This window comes from Rhinolophus ferrumequinum, chromosome 8 (assembly GCF_004115265.2).
Source record: "Rhinolophus ferrumequinum isolate MPI-CBG mRhiFer1 chromosome 8, mRhiFer1_v1.p, whole genome shotgun sequence".
NCBI classification, from domain to species: domain Eukaryota; kingdom Metazoa; phylum Chordata; class Mammalia; order Chiroptera; family Rhinolophidae; genus Rhinolophus; species Rhinolophus ferrumequinum.
In genome coordinates, this window is record NC_046291.1 from 2,250,531 (window position 1) to 2,271,857 (window position 21,327).

The 21,327-nt window shown below is 50.5% G+C and overlaps 2 protein-coding genes across 4 annotated transcripts; both read left to right on the forward strand.

Moving 5' to 3' along the window:
- Positions 1-1,314: 1,314 nt before the first annotated feature.
- On the forward strand, positions 1,315-3,083 carry HES6 (hes family bHLH transcription factor 6). Of its 3 annotated transcripts, none has more exons than XM_033111433.1 (4): positions 1,315-1,480; positions 1,554-1,640; positions 1,746-1,827; positions 2,064-3,083. In XM_033111433.1, the coding sequence occupies exons 1-4, from the start codon at positions 1,400-1,402 to the stop codon at positions 2,486-2,488; spliced, it is 675 nt and encodes a 224-aa protein (XP_032967324.1). In that variant the 5' UTR covers positions 1,315-1,399; the 3' UTR covers positions 2,489-3,083. The 3 variants fall into 3 exon arrangements, with proteins under 3 accessions (XP_032967324.1, XP_032967325.1, XP_032967323.1); XM_033111434.1 differs by having other exon boundaries at positions 1,746-1,787; positions 2,064-2,192; XM_033111432.1 differs by having other exon boundaries at positions 1,315-1,640.
- On the forward strand, positions 2,804-15,337 carry LOC117025922 (uncharacterized). The gene is made up of 6 exons (XM_033112272.1): positions 2,804-2,970; positions 4,249-4,487; positions 4,625-5,109; positions 10,042-10,136; positions 11,814-11,868; positions 14,832-15,337. Exons 1-6 carry the CDS (start codon positions 2,804-2,806, stop codon positions 14,955-14,957), a joined length of 1,167 nt encoding a protein of 388 aa, XP_032968163.1. The 3' UTR covers positions 14,958-15,337.
- The last annotated feature ends 5,990 nt before the right edge of the window (positions 15,338-21,327 follow it).

The window sequence follows — 21,327 nt, forward strand, 5'->3', positions numbered from 1 at the left end:
GGGGCCAGGCCTCGGTCCCCAGGGCGCTGCCCAAGGGCGCGGCCCCATCACTCACGCACCCCACCCGCCGGGATGCCGGGCCGGCAGATGGGCAGCCCGCGGTGGGGGTGGCGGTCGTCTGGCGGACACAGGCGCGCCCGCCGCCCGCCCGCGGGACAAAGCCAGCAGAGACAAAGGCGCGGCCAACACCTGTCGCTCTTGGCGGGGCCGCCGCTTTTCTCCGCCGAAGCGGCTGCAGCTGCCAACTGTCACGGGCATCAAGTTACGAGGTCCAGACGGCGGCCTCCGCGAGCCTGGCGGGTGGAGGGCTGGGCGGGGGGAAAGGGTACCGAAGGGGGACCCGGCGGGGGGACTGGGGGAAGGGGGGCCGGGGCGAACCAACTGGGGTGAGGACCAAAGAAGGGTGGGCGGTAGCGGGGAACCAGGGAAAGGCGGGGTCGGGGGGCGGGGAAGGCGACCCCGAAGGGTTGCATCGGGCAGAGGGGGGAAAGGGGGGACCGAAGGAGCGAAGGGTATTAGGGGGAGATGGGGGACTCCGGGGGTGACGGGGATGATGACCACAGGAAAGAACCGACGGCAGGGGACGAAGGAAAGACGGGCGGGAGTCAGGGAATGACCAGAGGAGAGCCTGCAGGAGCAACGGTGCCAGCGAGCCCGCGAACCCTGCCCCACTAGCACCCCCGTGCAGGCGGAGGGCGGCCGGTATCCAGACACAGAAATTCGCAAGAAACGCAAGGGGGCCATGGGCCTGCTCCCACACCCGTTGCCCCATGAGTCCTCACTTCCGCAGGGCTCTGCAGCCACCCCAGTCCAGACTCGTAGTCCCCCAGGTCTGGAGACAGCGGATTCGACTGCCTCTGCCCCCCCACCCCCCAGAACCCAGCACGCCGGCACACGGTGCTCCTCTCGCGAGGCACCTTCGAAGAACGAAGCCAAGTGTGAATGAGTGAATGACTAGATGAAGGAAGTAATGGATGAGCTCCTGCTCACACGCACAGCTGACCTGGGGGCCTTGTTCAGGGAATGGAGGGAAACAAACGCACCCCGAGCCGCAGCTCCCCCGGCTCACCGCCCCCTCGGGTGCCTTCCCCGCGGGGGTCGCGCGGAGGCCAAGCCGGGAGCCACGCCCGTCGGCCACGCCCCTCCAGCTGCCGGAGGACCCCGGCGGCGGGACTGGACAAAGCGCGCCGCTCCTGTTGGCTGCAGCGCGCCTCCCCGCCAGTAGCTCCAGGCCTGCGCGGCCAATCGGCGCATTGAGATGCAAATAAGGCACTATAAAAGGGGCGGGGCCGCAAGGAGCGGAAGACGCGACAGAGTGAGGGCGGTGGCTGGCAGGGCGGCGGCGCTGCTAGGGGCGCGGGCGCTTAGCGCGCTCGCGGCGCTCCAGGCGGTGCGGCTCATGGCTCCGCCCCTCGCGTCTGGCCGGGACCGTGCGGGCCGGGAGGATGAGGACTGCTGGGAGGCGCGGGGGGACCGCAAGGTGCAGGCCGGGGCTGCGGGCGGGCGTGCGGGGGGCCGCGCGGCGCTGGGGCTCAGTCGCCCGCTTCCCGCAGGCCCGGAAGCCCCTAGTGGAGAAGAAGCGGCGCGCGCGGATCAACGAGAGCCTGCAGGAGCTGCGGCTGCTGCTGGCGGGCCCCGAGGTGAGGCAGGCGGGCGGGTGCCCAGGAGCTGCCGAGCGGGTGGGGGTGGTCGCGGCTCTACCGGGCCTCACCGTGCATCCCTCCCTGGCGCCCCCGCCGGTGCAGGTGCAGGCCAAACTGGAGAACGCCGAGGTGCTGGAACTGACGGTGCGGCGAGTGCAGGGCGCGCTGCGGGGCCGAGCTCGCGGTGAGTGGAGGGCAGGCGAGCGGGCGGGGGCGCGGGACGCGTTTTCCCACCCCGCCCCTGCCCGAGAGTTAGGACATCCCCTCCGGGCGCCCGGGTGCTGTTCACCACCAGAGCTCTCCCCGGAGTAGCGCGCTCCCCTCCGTCTTCTGGGTAAGCCGCGTCCCCGCGGGCCAGGACACAGCAGTCCGGGCTCACAGGGCCGGGTGCGGTTCTCTCCCTCCCATCCCCGGGCGCAGGACGCGAGCAGCTGCAGGTGGAAGCGAGCGAGCGCTTCGCCGCCGGTTACATCCAGTGCATGCATGAGGTGCACACGTTTGTGTCCACATGCCAGGCCATCGATGCCACCGTCGCCGCCGAGCTCCTGAATCACTTGCTGGAGTCCATGCCGCTGCGCGAGGGCAGCAGCTTCCGGGATCTGCTGGGGGACACCCTGGCCGGGCCCCCCGGAGCCCCCAGACGAAGTGGCTGGCTCACAGGGGGTGCCCTAGGGTCCCCGTTGCCCAGTCCTCTGGGCCACGGGGACGACCTGTGCTCCGACCTGGAGGAGGCCACCGAGGCTGAACTGAGCCGCCCACCTGCTGAGGGACCAGACTTAGTGCCAGCGGCCCTGAGCAGCCTGACCGCTGCCCGCATAGCCCAAAGTGTCTGGAGGCCTTGGTGACCAACGCCAGCCCGCTCTCTGGTCCCTCCTCCCTGGGGTCCAGATGTCGTGGGGCAGGATACTGGATGTCTCCCAGGTCTGCCTGCCTTGTTCCTCCAGTGGACGGCTTGTAGGGCAGTCCTGGATCACCCAACTAGTCAGGCCCCTAGCCCTATTTCTTAAGGGAGTAACTTTTATGGACCCCACAGTCCCGGGTGGGTGGAGAGTGGACTACAGGCAGGAGGAAGAATCCTGCAGAGCTACCAGGGCCCCCATGGGTTCTCCTGTCCCAGCCTTCTCAGGCACTGTCCCTGTTAGGGGACAGAGGTGACCGGAATGGTGCTGAGCCTCTCCTCCATGCTGGGCACTGGTGTCTGGGCAGAGGGAGACCTCAGGCCCTGGCAGCGGTGGCCTGAGCAGAAGCTTGCACTTGCCACTTCAGCCAGGACATGGGAGGCAAGTGCAGCATTGCCCATAGCTGCTGGAGAGAAGTGCGGCTTTTTGTATGTCTTGCATTTAGCACACTTGAGTTTGTGTATGTATTAGGTTGCCATCGAATGTTCCAATTCTATTAAATAAAGGATTTGGGAGAGTTAGTTTCCCTTCTGGAGTATTACTGAATGGTGTGGTGTCATTAATTTGTCAACTGTGAAAATAGGAAAGGAAGCACGTTCTTCCTGTGTCTAATGCTGGGGATGTTTTTGAAAGCTCTCACCCTTTGTCAGCAAAGTGAGTAGAGTGAAGGCGGTGGAGCTGGGACACGTCTCAGTGGACAGTGCTCCCCACTCCCTGTCGCTGGGCAGTTCCAGGTGGGTTTCCCCTGCAGGCCTGGCCTGCTCTCCCCAGGATTGTGTGCAGACGAGATGGATACCACTGGCACAGGGCTTGTCCCAGAGTAACCAAGCAATAGGGAAATAGGGAAACAGCCTGCCCCCGGACCACTCTCTGGTTCATGAGTTCCTAGGAACAAACTGATGCCTGACTGCTAGCCACGTGGTTTGGAAGTTTCTTTCAAAGACCTGCATTGGGATCCATGAGCATGATGTCCGTCTACTTGTGTTAGGTTATCACTTTTCTTGACTGAAGGAGCTTCCACCACACCCAGTGACTTCAGGGTTATGGAGACCCACCCATTTCATGTCTTGAAGTGAAGGTGCCCGTGGCTGCAGGCTGCTTGGACTGGAGGTCAAACGGGCCCAAGAGGTCAGAAACCTTGGAAGAAGGGTGACAGGATGGGTCGTTGGGGTTTAGGGAGGACTGCCCTCTTGGGCGGGGTCAGGGCTGCAGCTGGCATATGGTCCATTGCCAGCAGTGACTGCCCCAGGGAGCCCAAGCTCCCCATCTGCTCCAGGACTCCAAAGCAGCTTGTTCTCACTTTGGGTTGGCAGTGCCCAGGCCTGGAGCTCGGTGTGACCATTTAGTATTGACACCTGGTTGTGTGCCTCCAAACGCATTGTCACTGCCCCAGTCCTTGCCACTTCACGGCACCCCGTTAATTAGGCGAAGAATCTAGAAGTTACCCTCGATTTCTTTATTTTCCTGTCATCCTACTCCTACTCAATCAAGTTCATTAAACTATTTCTAAATCCTCCCTCCATTTTGTCACCTTTCCCACCACCCGAGTCCATCTTTTACTTGGATTCGGGCAGCAGACCTAATTCGCCTCCGCACTTCCACGCGGAGCGCCTGACCTCCCGGCCATCTCCAGGCCCCCTCCCTCCCGCAGCTCTGCTCAAGGTTCGGACCTTTGCTTAGCGACCTGACAGCGGGTATCCGGCCAGTCTCGCTCAGCGCCGAGCGCCGGCCGGTGAGCCGTTCCTGGACCGCCCGAAGCATTGCGGCTGTCGGAGGGACTGGGGGTGCAGAGCTGCAGGCGCCGGTGGGCTGAGTTCGAGCAGCGCGCAGCGCTCGGAGGCGCTGGAGGCGCTGGAGACGTTCGGAGAGGCTCGGAGGCTTTCGGATGGTGCCCAGCGACGGAGGCGCTGGGCCACGCCCCCGCTCCGTCTCCACGCCGCCCGAGGCGAGCCACTGGGCTTCCTGGGAGATATAGTTTCCATCCTTCGACTTCCCTTTCCCCGGGGCCACTGCAGGCAGAGCTGGGACTGCGACTCCCAGAGGCCTCCCCGGCCCGGAGGCCCCTCCCTCCGCCGCCCTGAGCTCCAAGCCCCCTTCCCTATTATGCCTGTGAAGTTCAAGGGCGGCTCTGCGCCCCGCCCAGGCTGGCCCGCGGTCTCGCCAGCATCCCCAGGATCAGGCAAGGAAGCGACGTAGGCGTCGGCGCCCAGCAGTTCGGGCCCTCCATAGCTCGAGCCGCCCATTTTACGCGAGGGGAGGCGAAGCTAGAGGGCTCCTGGCCGGCCGGGCAGTCGTCTGCGCTGGTTCCTGCCCAGGGCCGCTGGGACTGGCCCACGGCTGGAGACCCGTACCACCGAGCGTGGGTCATAGGCAGCCTGCAAGTCGGGAGTATTAAAAGCTCCCAGATGGTTCGAAAGTGCATCCAAAGCCAGAGATGTCGAGGAAGGAAGGAGTCATTTCAGGCTGTGGATGGAAGCAGGTTTCTCGAGGAGGCAACGCAAGCCATTCCGAGCTTCTGGACCACGCCAGAGCCCAAGCCAAGGCTTTGCTCAGCATTCATCCTGCAGGTGCGATGAGGACGTGTTACGTGCTGGGGACACAGAGACGAGACTGATCAGACCCCTGCCGTCGTGGAACTTGCATTATCTTAAGATGAGCTGGAGAGCCACAGGCCACCGCAGACTGCCCAGAGGTAGACAAAAGCATTGCTGGGTAGCGTGTAGTCAGGAAGACCAGAGCCTATGAGATTCGTGACGTCAGTCTTTGGGTTTAAATGGATCTGGAAGGAGGAGTGGTAAGGTGGTAAGGATTATAAATTTGCTCTTACTGGAAGGCCCAGGCTTTTGGCTCTTCCAGCCTCGTGTGTAAAAAAAAAAAAAAAAAAAAAAAAAAAAAAATTGCCCTCCCTTGAAGATGGGGCACTCGGCTATCCCTCTCCTGCCCCCAATTGTCGCCATGCTGTCCATCCACTGTCAGTGGGTGGGGCTTAGGGTATTGCCTTCCTCTCCCCTCCAGATGCTGGCCCACCTCATTGGAAAATGTCGCATCTACTTTTAGACATCTGAGTCACCATGGTCTTGTCACCTCTGTCTTGTCCACTCTACCCCAGAAAACTTGCTTAGACCTCATTGAGGTCTCCTAGTTACTGTCCAAGTGTTTCCTTCACAGGCAAGTTCCTTGAAATAGTCTTCATGCTTTTTCCTCATTTCCTCACCTGCTTGCTCCTCCCAGAATTTCAGTATGGCCCTGTCTTCTGTCATTCTACTGAAAACTTCTGGTTGTCTCCAGTGAAGTCCGAATTGCCCAGATGATTCCAGTTTTCACTTTTCCTGGTTGTTGCACCATTTACACCATCAGTTACCTCCTGCTTCTTAGAACACTTCTCCGTCTAGTTTTCTTGCTTCCTCTTCAACCATTCCTTCTCAGATTCTAAACTGGCCCTTCTTAGGACGCCCCTTAAATATTGCTGTGCCCCAAGCAAATATTTCTTTGCTTGGCTGGTCCTCCAGACTATAGTCCGATCTCCATGGCTTCTTCCTGCTGTACCACTGACTCCAAAAACGACATGCAGCCCCATGCTCTCGAGCTGTAGTTTCTCCAATTGCCCCTAGTTCTCACCTCTCGGATAGATTACAGGTTCTTCAAACTCAGCAAGTGCAAACCTGCTTTCGTACAAAACCTGCACCTCCTTTCATGCTCTGGCTCCCTGAGAGCTCCAGGCCATCCTCAAGCACCCAGGGCAGGTCCCTGACCCACAAGGACACACCTCCTCATCTTTCAGCCCCACCATGCAAGCAGCGTCCAGGAGCTGCCACTCTGCCTCTTCATAGGTTGAGTGAATGAGATTGCGTCTTATGCCTGGTCCCTTTCCCTCCGTCCCTGCTGTGTCTCTGCTGTGCATTCTTAGTTCAGGGTCTTCTCTCACCTGGAGAATGGCAGTAGTCATTAAGAAAACTTCCAGGGCATCGAATCTCCCCTCCTGCACTTCAGCCCTTCAGAACCCAACACTGCAGATTTGCAAGTGTAGCAAGTGTAGCAGGCCCCCAACTCCCATGGGTCAACTCCGAACTTCATCGCTTCGCCTTGAAGCCCCTCTCCTGTCCCAGCCCCTTGCCAGGTGTTTGGCTGCTGCCTCTTCAGGAAGCACCACTCCCACCGCTGACCCCCCCCCCCCCCCCCCCCCCCCCGTCTGCTCAGGTGTCACCTTCTGTGGGAAGCCTTTCCTGCTCATCCCTGGCTTTATGCCGTTTCCAAGGTGTCTCTCTTCCGTTCCCCTGATGGTGTATTTCACACAATGTTCATTCATTTATTCCACAGTATTCACTGGATGCCTACTCTTTGTCGGGCATTATTCTAGCTGCTGAAGATAAAGTTCCCTCTCAAGCTTATACTGTAATGAGGGAAACAAACAATAAACATAGGATGTGCCAGGTGGTGTTTAGGTGCTAAGAAGAGAAATCAGGCCAAGGGGGCAGGGAGTGATGGTGTGGGAGCAGGTGCAGGTTTAGGAAAGCTGATCAGAGACGACCTGTCTGGGAGGTTCTTTGTGAGTAGATCGCTGAGTGATGAACAAGCAAGCAGCTGTCCTGGGAAGGAATATTCCAGGAAGAGGAAACAACAGGTGCAGAGGCCTGCAGGTGGGACCTGTGGGGCCTGTTCAAGGTCCCTGTAGTCTTTTAAGGAATATTCCCTGATTTTTCTGAATTTCTTTCAATAATAACAGCAGTAGCATACATTCCTTGGCGTTTAGTAGGCGCCAGGGGCTGTATGTAAAGTGCTCTGTGCAGTGGTCCTTATCTGTCCCCTAAATGTCACAGTAGTCCTCGAGGTGGGTACTACTAGTCTTCATTTCGCAGATGAGGAAACAGGCTTGCGTACTAGGTTAAGTTACCTTTTCTTACACTAGATTTTTGTTATAAAAGCAGCACACACTCCCTGGAAGAGCCCGGAGTTACAGAGGCCGGCAGTGGGAAGTCCCCCAACTCTCCCCTCTTCTTACTCCTTCGTCTTTCTCTCTTCAGGAGTCTCCAAGATGAACAATTTCTTCAATGTCCTTTTTGATGCTTTCTGTGCATTTGCTAGCACATATATCTAGGATAAATGTCTTTTTTTTTTTTTTATGCAAGGGGGACCATTTTGTATGCACCATTCTGTGGCTTTTTAACCCAATGAGTGGATTGTTTACTCAGCAGTGTAGACTGTGCACCTACTGTGTGTCAAGTAGGATCCTAGGTGCTGGGAACACACCGGCAAGGAGGGAAAAGGCCTCCCTCGTGGGGCCTACGTAGCACACTTTTCTGTCGGCACACGCAGACCCTCCTCATGCACTTTGCCCCCACGGGGTGGCCCTCACTGAGGATGTAGAAAGGGTTTCCAAGGTTTAACTAAGATCAATACTCAGCGAACACCCGGTGTACTTTGCAATATGCTTCAAAAGTTTCGAGAATTAAAATAGCTGGGGAAAAGGTGTGTCTGAAAAATTTGTCAAGATTGTCAGATTGCTGCCCTAAAACACCGTCTCCCTGTACACTTCCACCTTCAGGATGAGGGTGGCAGGTTTCAGCTCGTCAGTAGCAGGCTTTCCTTTTTTACCGATTTACCACAATTCAAACTTTTTTCCTAAAGGCAAGGATATTGAATTTTGGGGTGCCTTTCGGCATCTTTTGTGATTGTCATGTGGTTTTATTCCTTTTCTGTGTTTTTGGCCCTTTTGACCTATCAATATGAGGTATTTTGAGCCATGCTGGTATTTTTGTAATGAACCCCAATGGTCATGGTGGGGTCAAGATCCTGCTGAATTTGTTGTGTATATAATTTGGTGCAGGATTTTTTTAAAGAGACTCTTATTTATTTTTTATTTATTTGTTTTTTTAATTGGGGAAGGGGAACAGGACTTTATTGGGGAACAGTGTGTACTTCCAGGTCTTTTTCCAAGTCAAGTTGTCCTTTCAGTCTTAGTTGTGCAGGGTACAGCTCAGCTCCAGGTCCAGTTGCCGTTGTTAGTTGCAGGGGGCGCAGCCCACCATCCTTTGCAGGAGTCGAACTGGCAACCTTGTGGTTGGGAAGACGTGCTCCAACCTACTGAGCCATCTGGGAGCTCAGCAGCAGCTCAGCACAAGGTGTGGTGTTCAATCTTAGTTGCAGGGGGTAGAGCCCACCATCCCTTGTGGGACTCGAGGAGTCAAACCAGCAACCTTGTGGTTGAGAGCCCACTGGCCCATGTGGGAATGGAACCGGCAGCCTTCGGAGTTAGGAGCCCGGAGCTCCAACCGCCTGAGCCACCGGGCCGCCCGAGACTTTTATTTTTTAGAGAAGTTTTAGGTTCCCAGAAAAATGGAGTGGGAGGTATGGAGAGTTCCCGTATCACCCCCGCCCCACTCCCGCACAGCCTCCCCCATTACCGACATCCCCACCGGAGTGGGGCAGCTGTTTCCATCGATGAACCTACATGGACGGGTCGCCATCACCCAAAATCCACAGTTCATGTTGGGGTTCACTCTTGGTGTTGTACATTCTAAGATTTGGACAAATTTGTGATTTATCTACCATGGCAGCATCACACAGAGTGCTTCCACTGCCCTGAGAACCCTCTGTGCCCTCCCTGCCACAACTCCTGGCAACCACTGATCTCTTTCCTGTCTCCATAGTTTTGCCGTTTCCAGAATGTCATGTAGGACTTTTGCATCAAAATTCCTAAGGGAGATGGTTCTCTAGTTTTTTTTCTTTGTGTGCTGTCTGGTTTGGGTGTCTGGGTTTTGCTGCCTTTGTGAAAAGATTGGGAGACTTTCTTCTGTTCCCCGGGCTCCAGAGCAGTGTAAATGGCATTGGGGTCATTTAGTCCTTAAAGTTCTGAAAGTGTCCACCTCCCAGTGCTCTGGGCGTGGTCCTGCTGCCGTGTTCTGTGGTTTCCCACGTCTCCTTAGGCCACGTGGGGGTGGGTGAGCTTTGCTTGTTTTTGCCTCTTTGTCCTTGACTAGGCAATTTCTGCCTCTTCTCTGTTCCTGCCTCTTCTGTTCTTTCTCTCTTTGTTTCCCTCTCCTGTCCCCTTCTTCTCTCCCTCCTTCTTTATCTGCTCCGCCTTTGTCCTTCCATCTGTAAAATGGGCTCTGTAAGGGCACCTACCTGCGTTGAGGACTCCGTGAAACGCTGAGCGAAGCCCTGTCGCAGGCGTGGTCTCAGTGAGAACGTCTCTGTCTCACCTTGTTCTCTTTCCTTCTTCACTCTCTTGCTCTCACCTTTCCCCGTTCCTCACCGCATGTCTCTGTCTCTTCCTCTTCCTCTCTCTTTGTCCTCCTTTCTCTTTTCTCTCTCCCCTTTCCTCATCCTCCAGCCTCTGCACCTGCCCTTCCTTCTGTCTTTCTCTGGCCTTCCTCTGCCTCCCTCCCTCCCGAGGGGAGCGGCCATGTCCGGGGGTTGCCTCCTGCCCCCTCCAGCCGTGGGCGTGGAGGGGGTACAGTCCAGCTTCTGCAGGGCACGTGACCCTCCTCCTTTCCCGTCAGGGTCTGAGCGTACCTGGCAGTACCTGGGCCACCACAGTCACCATGCTGAAAGAGCTTCAGTGGCACCAAGGGGAGTGTGCCCAGCATTTGCCAAGGTGAGTCTTCGGGGAGGGCAGGCTGCTCCCCGTTCCTGTGCCCACAGACAGCCCCTCCTGGTCGTGACTCTGGTGGTTCCAAGGGACCACCCCCAGTCCCCATAGCTGAGGACCAGTGCAGGGGAGGGGTGCAGTGGGCACTAAAGGAGCGCAGGCTCGGCTGGGGATGCTGGCCAGTCAGGAGGCAGAAGCACCCTTTCCCATATGAACTGGCCCGTGGGAATATCCTGGCCACAGGCAGGCCGTGGGCCAGACTCCAGATCTCTCAACGGGTCTGGTGGGAGCGCCTCAGAGGAGCCTGGCTGCCAGCTGGTCCGTCCTGCAGAAGTCCCCGCAGGCCCTTCAGCACCGAGCTCTTGGTGTTCAGTCCTCAAGCTTTGCCTTAAGACCCGGTCTGTACCAGGCCCTGTCGCTGGCGTCTCAGAGGTGTGGATGTCCCTGTGTGTTCTACAGGGGCAGCCGGGCTTTGGGTGCCTCCACCGGGCCCTGTGTGGGCTCTGAGGCCTGGGCACCCTGCTTTAGAAGGACAGTTCCCAGGGGTCAGCCCATGCGCCCTGTGATTGGATTTCCAGCAGTACCACATGACCTCTGGGCAGCAGGGCCTCTGCTGTCAAGATAATGTAATTTTAGAGAAGCAGACATTTCCTGAAATGTCTAAGAAACAAAGTCTGTGAGAGAAGAACAATGAATGAGGCTGAGGGTTGACAGAAAGGTGAGGTGACGTCCCACAGGCAAGCTCCTGAGGGAAGGCACACCAGTGAGGATTGTACCCAGATCTGCTCCAGGTGGTGTGGCACCACCTGGAGACAGGCTCTTGGGAGCGCATCCTGGACCCTGCTGCTCGCAGAAGGACCAGCGTCCAAAACAAGTGGAGAGGACTAGAGCTACCTCTTTGTCCCAACACTTCATTAGGGAAATTGGCGAACGTGCAGCAAAGTTGAATGAATATTACGCTGCCCATCTGTATACCACCACGGATTGTACCGTTCACATCTGGCTAGACATCAGTCATCACTTTATCTCATCTAGGCAGCCCTCCCTCCATTAATCCATTTTATTTTTGATGCATTCAGAGTACGTTACAGACCTCCGTAAGCTCCTACGTACTGCGCCATGGACATCATTGCTAAAGTTCACTATTCACAGTCTTTTTCTTGTGATGTAAAACCTACAGTGAATGCCCTGCTTGTACGTGAGCATGCGCTGAGTTTTGACCACGGCCCACACCTTGGTAAGTCAAACGCTTATCGAGATGCTGAGCGGTCCCATCACCTCGAGACGTTCCCTCGTCCTCCTTCCCAGGGAGTCCCCAGCCCACTCAGACACCACCACTCAGAACCCTGCCCGGAGGTACTGGGTCCTGAAGCAAAAGGGAAAATACATTTTTTTAATGGTTAATCTTTTCCCAGAACATTAAAGTAGGTGAAATCCCCTTGAAAAACAGAAAAGTAGGTATATTAAAACTCAAAATATTTTCGGTTTAAAGATTTTACTTTTACAAAAACCAGTTGACAGTTTTACTTTTCTGGTTTTATTGGAAACAAACCATCAATAACATTTCCAAAATCTACTACTTATCTCTTTTCAATGCTGAGAATTGCCATGTTAATTTCTCTTGACCAACTGGTGGCCTTAAATAATTTTTCATTAACGGCAGCTTAATGAAATGTCTTGCAGAATGCCACTGTCGTCGGTGGCGTTAACAGACTTCTCAAGGCTACATCCAAACCAGGTAAGATTGCACCAGCAGATTTGTGAATCAGTTTTAATTTTAATTTTACAAATTACTGTTTAATTTTAATTTTACAAATTACCCAGTTTTAATTTTACAAATTACTGATGTTGCAAGCTGCTTAAAACTATTTCAGATGAAATTTTTTCTGTAGGACTTAAATCAGAATATTTGAGAGTCAAACAAGTGGCTGCTTTGTGTAGATCAGATGTGTCCATAAAAAATAACTGTTCTTCCTTTAAAAAAAGCAAAATCTAAGGACACTTTCATTTTTCATATCTTCATTTCAAATGTGAAATCAGGGCACCTGTAATCGCCTTAATTTCCATTTGACACACACTTTTCTCATAATAAGTGACACTCATCCAGTGATTCATTTCCAATTTCCATACTTTTATTTTAAAATTCAGACAGTATATTCATATCTTTTGCTAAAATTTTACATTCATCAGACATACTTTCAAAGTTACTTTTATTTGTTCTAAGCAAAGGGATGGATCTTCTGTTAAGCACACAGCTTTATGTACAGGCATGTTTTTTATTATATAACCTTAACTTCTCCACTTTGTTTAGAATATCATCCCATACAGATAGATTGCATAAAATTGTGTAATATTTTTACAGCAAGATGCTTTCGATGTCAGCATATGTATTTGTCATCTGATATGGTTTTCAATATTTATGAATGTCTTTGTGAAGTGTCTTGATTGCATTTCACCTTGCTCCCCATAGTATCTATGTGCTTTAATGTAGGTTTTAGAACAGACATAAGAATATGCCATCTGCTCCTTCATTTTTTGAATTCACAAAAATATATGTCTGTATGTCCTTTGTGCAAAGCTAAAAGAAGTTATCAGATTTGATTTCACAGACGCATCATTTTTGCATGTTAAGACCATGAGCTGAGGAAGGTGCAAATTTGGCATAATCATTTTGGGGGGAAATAATGGCTTATACAGTCTGGTATAACTGGCCATATTTGCTCCAAAATTCTGTCCCTGGTCACAAGCATGTTTGATGTCAATACCTTTTTCCAACACCTAATTTCATGAACTAGAGCAGAAAGTTTTCTTCTTTAATTTCCATAAAGTCAGTGCAACTTATTTTGTTATTATGACATTCTTAATGTAAGCAGGTCTCATAGTCTGACACACTTGTTCACAATGGGCTACATTTGGTGGATAATCAAAAAGTTAGAAAAAGTATCTGCTTCTCTTATTCTTGATAGTGGTTCAGCTCTCGCGTGATTTGCTATAGCATTATACACTTGTTTTGAATTTTACTGGACAAGAAACATGGACTTCCAGTCATTTCTTATTAATCTCTAAGATGAAATTAATTTTTTGCTCAAAGCATTACATCTGAAATCACTCCAAATATTCTGCTATTTTTGTTTCTCTGATTTTATCATCTTGTACAAAGGATCATTTGCGTAACTCTCAGTTTGAATATTTTTAAAAAGCACTTCCATTTTAGAAAAACAACACAAGGAAACATCAAATTTTATCATCACAAACTCTGCTTAAGTTTTTCTCTTCTTTGAAACATTTTTCTGAGTTGCAAAAATTTGATTCTGTTATATTACTGTGGAAAAGTACGCATGAAAAAATCAAGACAGTTCTTTGGAGTAAATAAGCCAGTCACGATGACTTTACTTGCCATTAGAACATTTTTTTTTTTAAAGGCCTTAGAAAAATCTTTGGTTATCATGTGAAATAGAGTCTCTAAAATCTACACCTTGTCCCTTGTCAGGTCTGTGTTATAGTAAAATCGTTTTTATTGTATCACAAAGTAGCAGCTGCAATGGAGAATTATTAAAATGTATTTCAAATGGCGTCTTCTTTCTTTTGCTCACACTCATATCACTAGTTTCTGAAATTGCTGATGTTTCTCTTCATTTTCTGAAGAAGAATCTTTAACTCTGAATTTGATGGTCATTCTGTTCTGATAACGTCACGCTAAGTAACTCATTTTCGGTAGCTGGAATCCTGTTTTTCTAGCCACACTTCTAATTGTCCTCTATAATCTTACTCCATTTCTGCATATATTTTTCTTCTTTTATTGAATATTGTACCACTTGGCTTTTTAGATTAGATATTTACCTAAACAAAGTTAATATACATTTAAAATACATTAAGATAATGTTTATAACCCATATAATATTATATATAGTTAATTAAGTTAATATGAATTATGATATTTAACAAGTACATGTACATACAGTTTTGCATCAAAAATACAGAAATCACTTGGGATGAGAATGTAAGATGGTACATTCACTGTGCAGAACAGTTTGTCCGCTCTTCAGAAAGCTACACAGTTACCACATGACCAGCAATTCCACTCCTGAAAGGATGGAAAACGGGCTCAAACAGATAAATGTACATGAATGTCCACAGCCATGCTAGTCATGATAGCCAAGAAAGGTGGAAACAACTTAAGTGTCCATAGACAGATGAATGTTTAAACAAAAGTGGTCCAGCCACACAATGGAATATTATTCAGCCATAAAAAGGAAGGAAGTTCTGACACACACTACAACATGGACGGACCTTGAAGACGTTTTGCCAGGTGAAATAAACCACACCCAAGAAAACAAAGTGTTAGATCCCACTTGTACGAGGTACTCAGACCAGGCAGATTCACAGAGACAATGTAGAATAGAGGTTCACAGGGGCCAGGGAGGGCGGGATAGGAAGATTCTACTGAACGGGTACTGAGCTTCTGTTTGGGATGATGAAAAAGTTCTGGAAACAGATGGTGGTGAGGGTGGCACAACACTGCGAAGGTACTTCATGCCACTGAATTGTACACTTAAAAATAGTTAAAATGGTAAATCTTAAACTTGTACACTTAAAAATAGTTAAAATGGTAAATCTTCTGTTTGTGTATCTTATCACAAAAAACCCAGCTAAGAAGAGTATCGACTAAGCTGACCATGAACGTACCCTGTGACCCCGTAGGGCCATCCCTGGGCATATCCCAGTAAAAATGAGCGCCAGTGTTCACCGGAAGACGTGTGCAGGAATGTTTGTAGCAGTGCCATCTGTAACAGCCCCACTGTTCATCAAATGAGAATGCATAAGTGAGCCAGGGTACGTCCAGACAAAGGACGGCAACGAAACAGAATGACCTGTGATTGTCACCAATACGGATGAATCTCAACATGAGGCTGAGCGGAAGAAGTCAGGGTCAGAAGAGCACACACTGTGTGATTCCATTTACATGAAGTTCAAAACCAGGCCAAACGAATCTGTGGCGTGGTGCTCACCAAGGGCCAGCAGGACTGGAAGTGGCTTCTGGGCTGGATGGAATGTTCTGGTTTAGGACCTGGGTCCTAAGTAATGGCGTGTTTACTTTTTAAAAATGCATCAAGCAATACCCTTGTGACTCATGTACTGTTTTCTAAGTATGGTTTTACATCAATTAAAAAGTTTACTAAAGAAATACAGACATCGTTCATTACAAATAGCAGAAAATTAGGTACCTGATGGAAGTAAAGTAGTAAAAACTTTTTTTACATGAAAAGTGAATGACGGTGAACTATTTGTCACTGTCTTAAGTGAATAAAGTAGAAAAGTTTCCTGGTCAATTTATTTTCCTGGTTAAAAATTTTCAAAAAATGTTTGATCAAATACCATTCGTGAAAGTCAAATATATTCCTAAATAAAATTTGCATTGCTCACCTCAGTGCCTGGGATGGGGGTCCAGGAAAGCAAGGAGCCCAGGGGACTGGCCCCCATAAAGGGGTGGGCTGCGTGCAATTGGAGATGCCTACACAGGTGAGAGCGTGGCCCACAAGCATGGCACAGTGGATTTTATTGAGTCGACGGGAAGCAATTAAGGCCTTAAAGCAGGGGAGGACAGTGGGCCGAGTTATGTTTTATAAAGATCCCTCCCTCTTTTCTCTGGAAAATCAACTGTAGAAGGGCAAGAATGTACAGAGAGCTGGTAGTCTTGTTTGTCTAGGAAAGAAACCCCAGGGCTTGGTCTGGGATGGTAGTGGCAGAAAGGGACGTGGAGGGAGCAGAGCAGGCAAGACCTACTACTGAATCCGCTGTCTGGGAAGAGGGGAAGGTAAGAATCACGGGTGCCATCTAGGATTTAGCAGAAGCCACTTGGTGGGTGGTGATTTGAGAAAGGCTGGGGGTACAAGTTTTAGGGAGAGGGCAGGAATTACAGTTGGCATTTGAGGTCTGACAATTCAGTTTGGGCACTCATCCTAGAAAAAGTGCTACATACCTCATTGCTGAATATCACTGCGGTGACCTTCCAAGTCCTCCCTTTGGGAAACTACGCACCAATGCCAGCGCCTAGTCCACCCTTCAAAGCAATTTTGGAATTCTTTCTGGAATGGCCATCAGAGCTGTCGTCGTATTACCCTTGATGTCCTGAATGTAATCAAAATGTTTTCCTCTCAATATTTCCTTTACTTCGGGTAAAGAAAAAGTCACTGGGGACCAGATCAGGTGAGTAGGGAGGGTGTTCCAATACAGTTACCGTGTTTTCCCGAAAATAAGGCCTAGCTGGACCATCAGCTCTAATGCGTCTTTTGGAGCAAAAATTAATATAAGACCCGGTCTTATTTTAATGTAACGTAAGACCAGGTCTTTATAATAAATATAATTAATATACAATAAAATATAATACCAGCTCTTATATTAATTTTTGCTCCAAAAGACGCATTAGAGCAGATGGTCCAGTTAGGTCTTATTTTTGGGAAAACGGTATTTGTTGTCTGGCTAAAAACTCCCTCACAGACAGTGCCGCATGAGCTGGTGCATTGTTGTGATGCAAGAGTCATGAATTGTTGGCAAAAAGTTCACGTCGTCTAACTTTTTTACAAAGCCTATTCAGCACTTCCAAATACTAAATTTAGTTAGCTGTTTGTCCCATTGGTACAAATTCATAATGAATAATCCCTCTGATACCAAAAAAGGTTAACAACATCATTGCAACAAGTTCGTGAACTTAATTGTCCATCCTGGTATGTTGAGTTTGAAATGCCTACTAGACTTCCAAGTGGGAACGTAGAGTATGCAGCTAGGGGTATGTGAGAAGAGTCAGGCAAGAGACTCGCACAAGTGTGTCATCAGAATATAGGTGTATTTAAGGCCCAAGGGACTAAGATAACTTTGGAAGAGAGTAAATCAAAGAGGATCTGGGACCAGGCCCTGGGGCGTGCCACATTTAGGTAAAGAGAAGCCAATAAATTGAACCTGAAAAGAGGGTTCAGAGTGGCCACGTTTCCCCTCTAATGGGGAGGGCGGGAACACAAGGCCTCCGGGCCTCCGTCTGCTGCGACAATCGCTGGGTCTATAATTCTGTGGAAAGACTACATATGGCAAACAGGGTGGAAGCACTGAGATTTTTCTAACTGCAAAAAAATGGCTGCCCCGTTGGGCTAACCTCTCCCTGTCGGCATTTAAGACCCCTTGGGAAATGACCCCAACTTCACTGTCTCACCCCTCTGCCCCGCTCTCTGTCCCTTACAGGGGCGTGACAGCCCCATGTCCACACCAGTGTGCTCTGCCCTCTACCCAAAGTGAACCCCTCACTTTAGTATCTTAAAATTACACCCAACCTCCAAAGCCCTAGGTAGGAGGTTCTGTGGGTGTCCGGCCCGGGTGCCCTCAGAGCCCTTCACTGTTTCTCCACGTTCCATGTGCGCCGAGCGCCTGTGCATGCAAACACGCACAAGGTTTTTCCACTCTGGCTACTGGATCCAGGAACTGCTCCTGACCCTGGGTGGATTTGAAGAATTATTGTTCGTGTTCCTGGTTTTTCTTTCCCCAGCCGTGGGTGGGCTTCTCACTCAAATGTTAATCGGATTTCACCGGGAGATTGGGTGGGGGAGACCCTCTGCAGACCTACCTATCAAAGGCAGTATTACTTTCCTCACAGGCTGTTGAGAGATGAAAGCAAATTAGTCTTTGCAAAACCCCTGACTAGTGCCTGGCCCCCAATAGGTGCAGTGTTCTCAGTTCTCTGCCCATCTGTAAAGAGCTGAAAGAACGTCCAGCCCTCAGAAAAGTCTTAGGAGAGTGTATTTGAGCCAAATTTTGAGGACATGCCCAGAAGCAAAATCTCAGTGGATTGAGAAAATGCTCCAGAGAACGGCTGTTTCGCAGCTTATTTCATACATTAGACTCAAAAGAGGAGCTATAAGGAAGGCACATGAAATCCATTGGTAGCAGATTAAGGGGGCTGGAAAAAGCAAAGTGGTCGGAGGACGCCTAGGATTGGATAGAAGGCAAAATGGAGAAACATACTTCTTTTTCACTGGTGGGTGCAGGATAGTTAATAATTATCACAGCACATAGAGACGGTATGTGGGGGATGAGATAACTAGGAGGGGTTCTGTGGTCTCCTGCTCTGGTGGGAGTGGGTGTGCCTTTCAGGGGTAGGAAAAGAAAATTACTCTGATACGGATCCGAGATGCCTAAGAACATGGCCAGGGCTCACGTACGGTACAGGCGGTAAAGGCTGACCTTTGTGAAGGCAGCTGGAGGCCTGGGACGTGACAACCCGCCGTGACCTGCCTCGTTAGGAATCTGTGATCAGACCATCCTGCATGGTTACTTTCAGTCACTGAGCTCGTCAGGCCTGCCATGTGGCCCCCTGAGCTTGTCAGGTTTATTACATGGTCCCTTTTTCATTCACAGACTCTTTCTTAAAGGATACAGTTCACAATAAAAACAGCACAGTCAATTAATTTTGCACAGTGCGAAAGACTTTTTCTGACATTTATTCAAACTTCCCTAAGCCGGAATTGCTATGAAACCCCTCTCCCCATTGCCACGGAAAATAGGACAGTTGTTTGTCATTTTCTTCATTTTTCAGCCCTCTCACAGTGCACAGGTTGTTCCATTAGTATTGCTGCATTTGCGGTACCCCAAAACTTAGCAGTATAAAACCACCACCTCATTTTTCTCCTACTTTTGGATCAAGAATTAAGGGCTGAACCTGGCACCTCATGTGACATCCTTCCTGTGGTTGGGGCTGGCCCTTTCATTGTTCCTGGAAATGAAAGGGTCATCAGTTCATCTGATGCTTAGTTCATTGTGTACATTTTTATTCCTCCCATTCTAGCAGGCAATAGTCTTGGAAACGTTCCATCAGTACATTATGACGATGTTATTTTCTCCATCTCCTGAGAACATCTTTCTCACTTCGGCCTCGTCACCAGCCTCAAGACTGTTCCCACAACAGTCTTCTCCAGGCCCTTCCAGGCACCCGCTGCCGCATCCCAAAGGCAGGCTGTTCGTTTGGGGCTTCTGATGGGTCAGCACCGCACTGGGCACCAAATTTCTCTTCCAGTTACTGTGGTTGTGAACTCTAAACTTCGCTGCTGAAAACCCTTTGTAAAATATCTTGCTTGTAGTTGTTTGCAGGTCAGGAATTCATGAAGTGCCTAGATGGGCAGTCCTCGCTCAGGGTCTCTCACAGGGTCAGATGTTGGCTGGGGCTGGGCCACCTGCGGTTCCAGTGGGATGAATGTCCAAGGTGACACACTTGACAAGGCTGGCCGCAGCAGAGGCTGGTGGCTGGGAGCTTAGCTGGCATTAACGCAGTGCCTGTGTGTGGCCTGTCCAGCAGGGAGCCTCACAGGACGTGGGCTCCTTACTTGGTGACAGAATTCCCCTGAGCGAGCGTCTCCAGACAACCAGGCAGAAGCTGCACGGCCTTTGATGAAATAGCCTCGGAAATCATAGAATGGTACACTTTCCATTCTGATTTGAAGGAAGGAGACAGGGAGTAGCAAGGACACGTCTTAGACGAACTCATGGAACGGGAGACATTGTTGAAGAAAACTTTGGAAAATACCATGTGTCACATGGGCAGCCGATGTCCTGGGACGTTATGTGCTTTCCTTGTTTCTAGACTGTTTAAGTTCTCAAAATCAGAAGCCTATGATTATTTTCTACGAACACAATAGTGAACTTCGTTTGGGCAGTCCTGAGCAAGCACACAGGAGGACCACTCTCTGCTCCAAGCTTCCTGACATTCCCGAGGTAGGAAGCCTTGGGTCATGTACTTTGAGCATCAGAAATGGACATATTCATTCATTCATTCATCCAACCTAGATATGTGAGTGTCTATTATGTGCCAGGTGCTGGGGGTACAATAATGTGCAAAAGCAGTTTCCGTCCTGTGGCGCTTTACATTCTGATGGGTGATACAGTCATTCATGTAAGATGACGGCATGAATCAGTGTAAAACTGGAACTATGAGAAAGCTATCAAGGACAGGTGTAAAGAGGGTCCGGCTTAGGGCTCTCATGAAAGGTTTTCCTGAGGAACTGACGACTCTGCAGAAATCTGAGGAGAGAATGGGGTTTACCCAGGAGGAGGGGGCCAAGGAGAACATTGCAAGCCAAGGGACCCACAGGAGAAAATGTCCCGGGACAAAAGAAAGACAAGTACAAGGGATTGAGAGAAGACCTGAGGGAGGAACCTGAAAGGAGGCTGCGATTTGGTGACAGAGACTTTATGGGAGTGGAGAATCGGGGAGGATTCAAAGGCATTCAGGACATGAAATGGTAGGACCTGGTTACGGAGGGCATCTATTGCTGCGTAAAAAATTAACACAAACTTAGTGGCTTAAAGCCACATCCATCTATTATCACACGGTGTCCGTGGGTCAGGAGTCCGGGCACAACCGGGTCTTCTGCGAGGCTGCCGTCAGGGTGTCGGCCACGGATGGGGCCTCATCTGAGGCAGGACTCGGATGGATCCGCTCCATGTTCCCGTGGCTGTTGGCAGCACTCACTTCGGTGTGGGCTCTTGGATTGAAGGCTTCAGCCTCTCGCTGACGGTCAGCGGGAAGCCACCGTCAGTCCCATGCCATGGTCCCTCCATACTGCAGCTCACAACATGACAACTTGCTTCTTCAAAGCCAGCAAGGGAGAGAGAGTGTCCTAGCAGGATGGGTGTCACAAACCTGTGTGAAGGAATCATATCCACATAACCACATACATCCTGACATTTCGCTGGACTCTCTTAGCCAGAGCAAGACACAGGCCCTGGCCACACTCAAAGGCAGAGGGGCTCACAAGAGCTGAATAGTAGGAGATTGGGGCCATGGGGGTACCCTAGGGGCTATCTTCCATAGAGAGGTTCTAGGGTAGAAACACAGGGAGGGAGTTAAGAGTGTTTCTGTTGTAAGGGAGGTGTCGACCCTGGAAGGAGGGCAGATTGAAGGGGACAGGGTGGGGAGTAGAGAAAATGATCTCAGTTGGGGCACATTGAGTTTGAAGTACTTTTGAGATATCCAAACAGGTATCACATGGTACTTACTTGAACATGTGGAGCTGGTAGGAAATATAAATTAGCAAATCACACTCAGATGAATGGTAATTCAAGCCAGGTGTGGATGAGATTGCCAGGGGAGGGAGTGTGGAATGGGGAGAGGAACCAGGATCAAGTCCTAAAGAATTCCATTAATTAATAGCCAGGC

Coding starts and splice junctions, on each gene's coding strand:
- LOC117025922 (XM_033112272.1), top strand. CDS start 2,804: ATGGTGCTGAGCCTCTCCTCCATGCTGGGCACTGGTGTCTGGGCAGAG. Junction 2,971..4,248: donor GGAGAGAAGTGCGGCTTTTT/GTATGTCTTGCA, acceptor GTATCCGGCCAG/TCTCGCTCAGCGCCGAGCGC. Junction 4,488..4,624: donor CCGTCTCCACGCCGCCCGAG/GCGAGCCACTGG, acceptor CGCCGCCCTGAG/CTCCAAGCCCCCTTCCCTAT.
- HES6 (XM_033111432.1), top strand. CDS start 1,446: ATGAGGACTGCTGGGAGGCGCGGGGGGACCGCAAGGTGCAGGCCGGGG. Junction 1,641..1,745: donor TGCTGCTGGCGGGCCCCGAG/GTGAGGCAGGCG, acceptor CCGCCGGTGCAG/GTGCAGGCCAAACTGGAGAA. Junction 1,828..2,063: donor GCTGCGGGGCCGAGCTCGCG/GTGAGTGGAGGG, acceptor CCCCGGGCGCAG/GACGCGAGCAGCTGCAGGTG.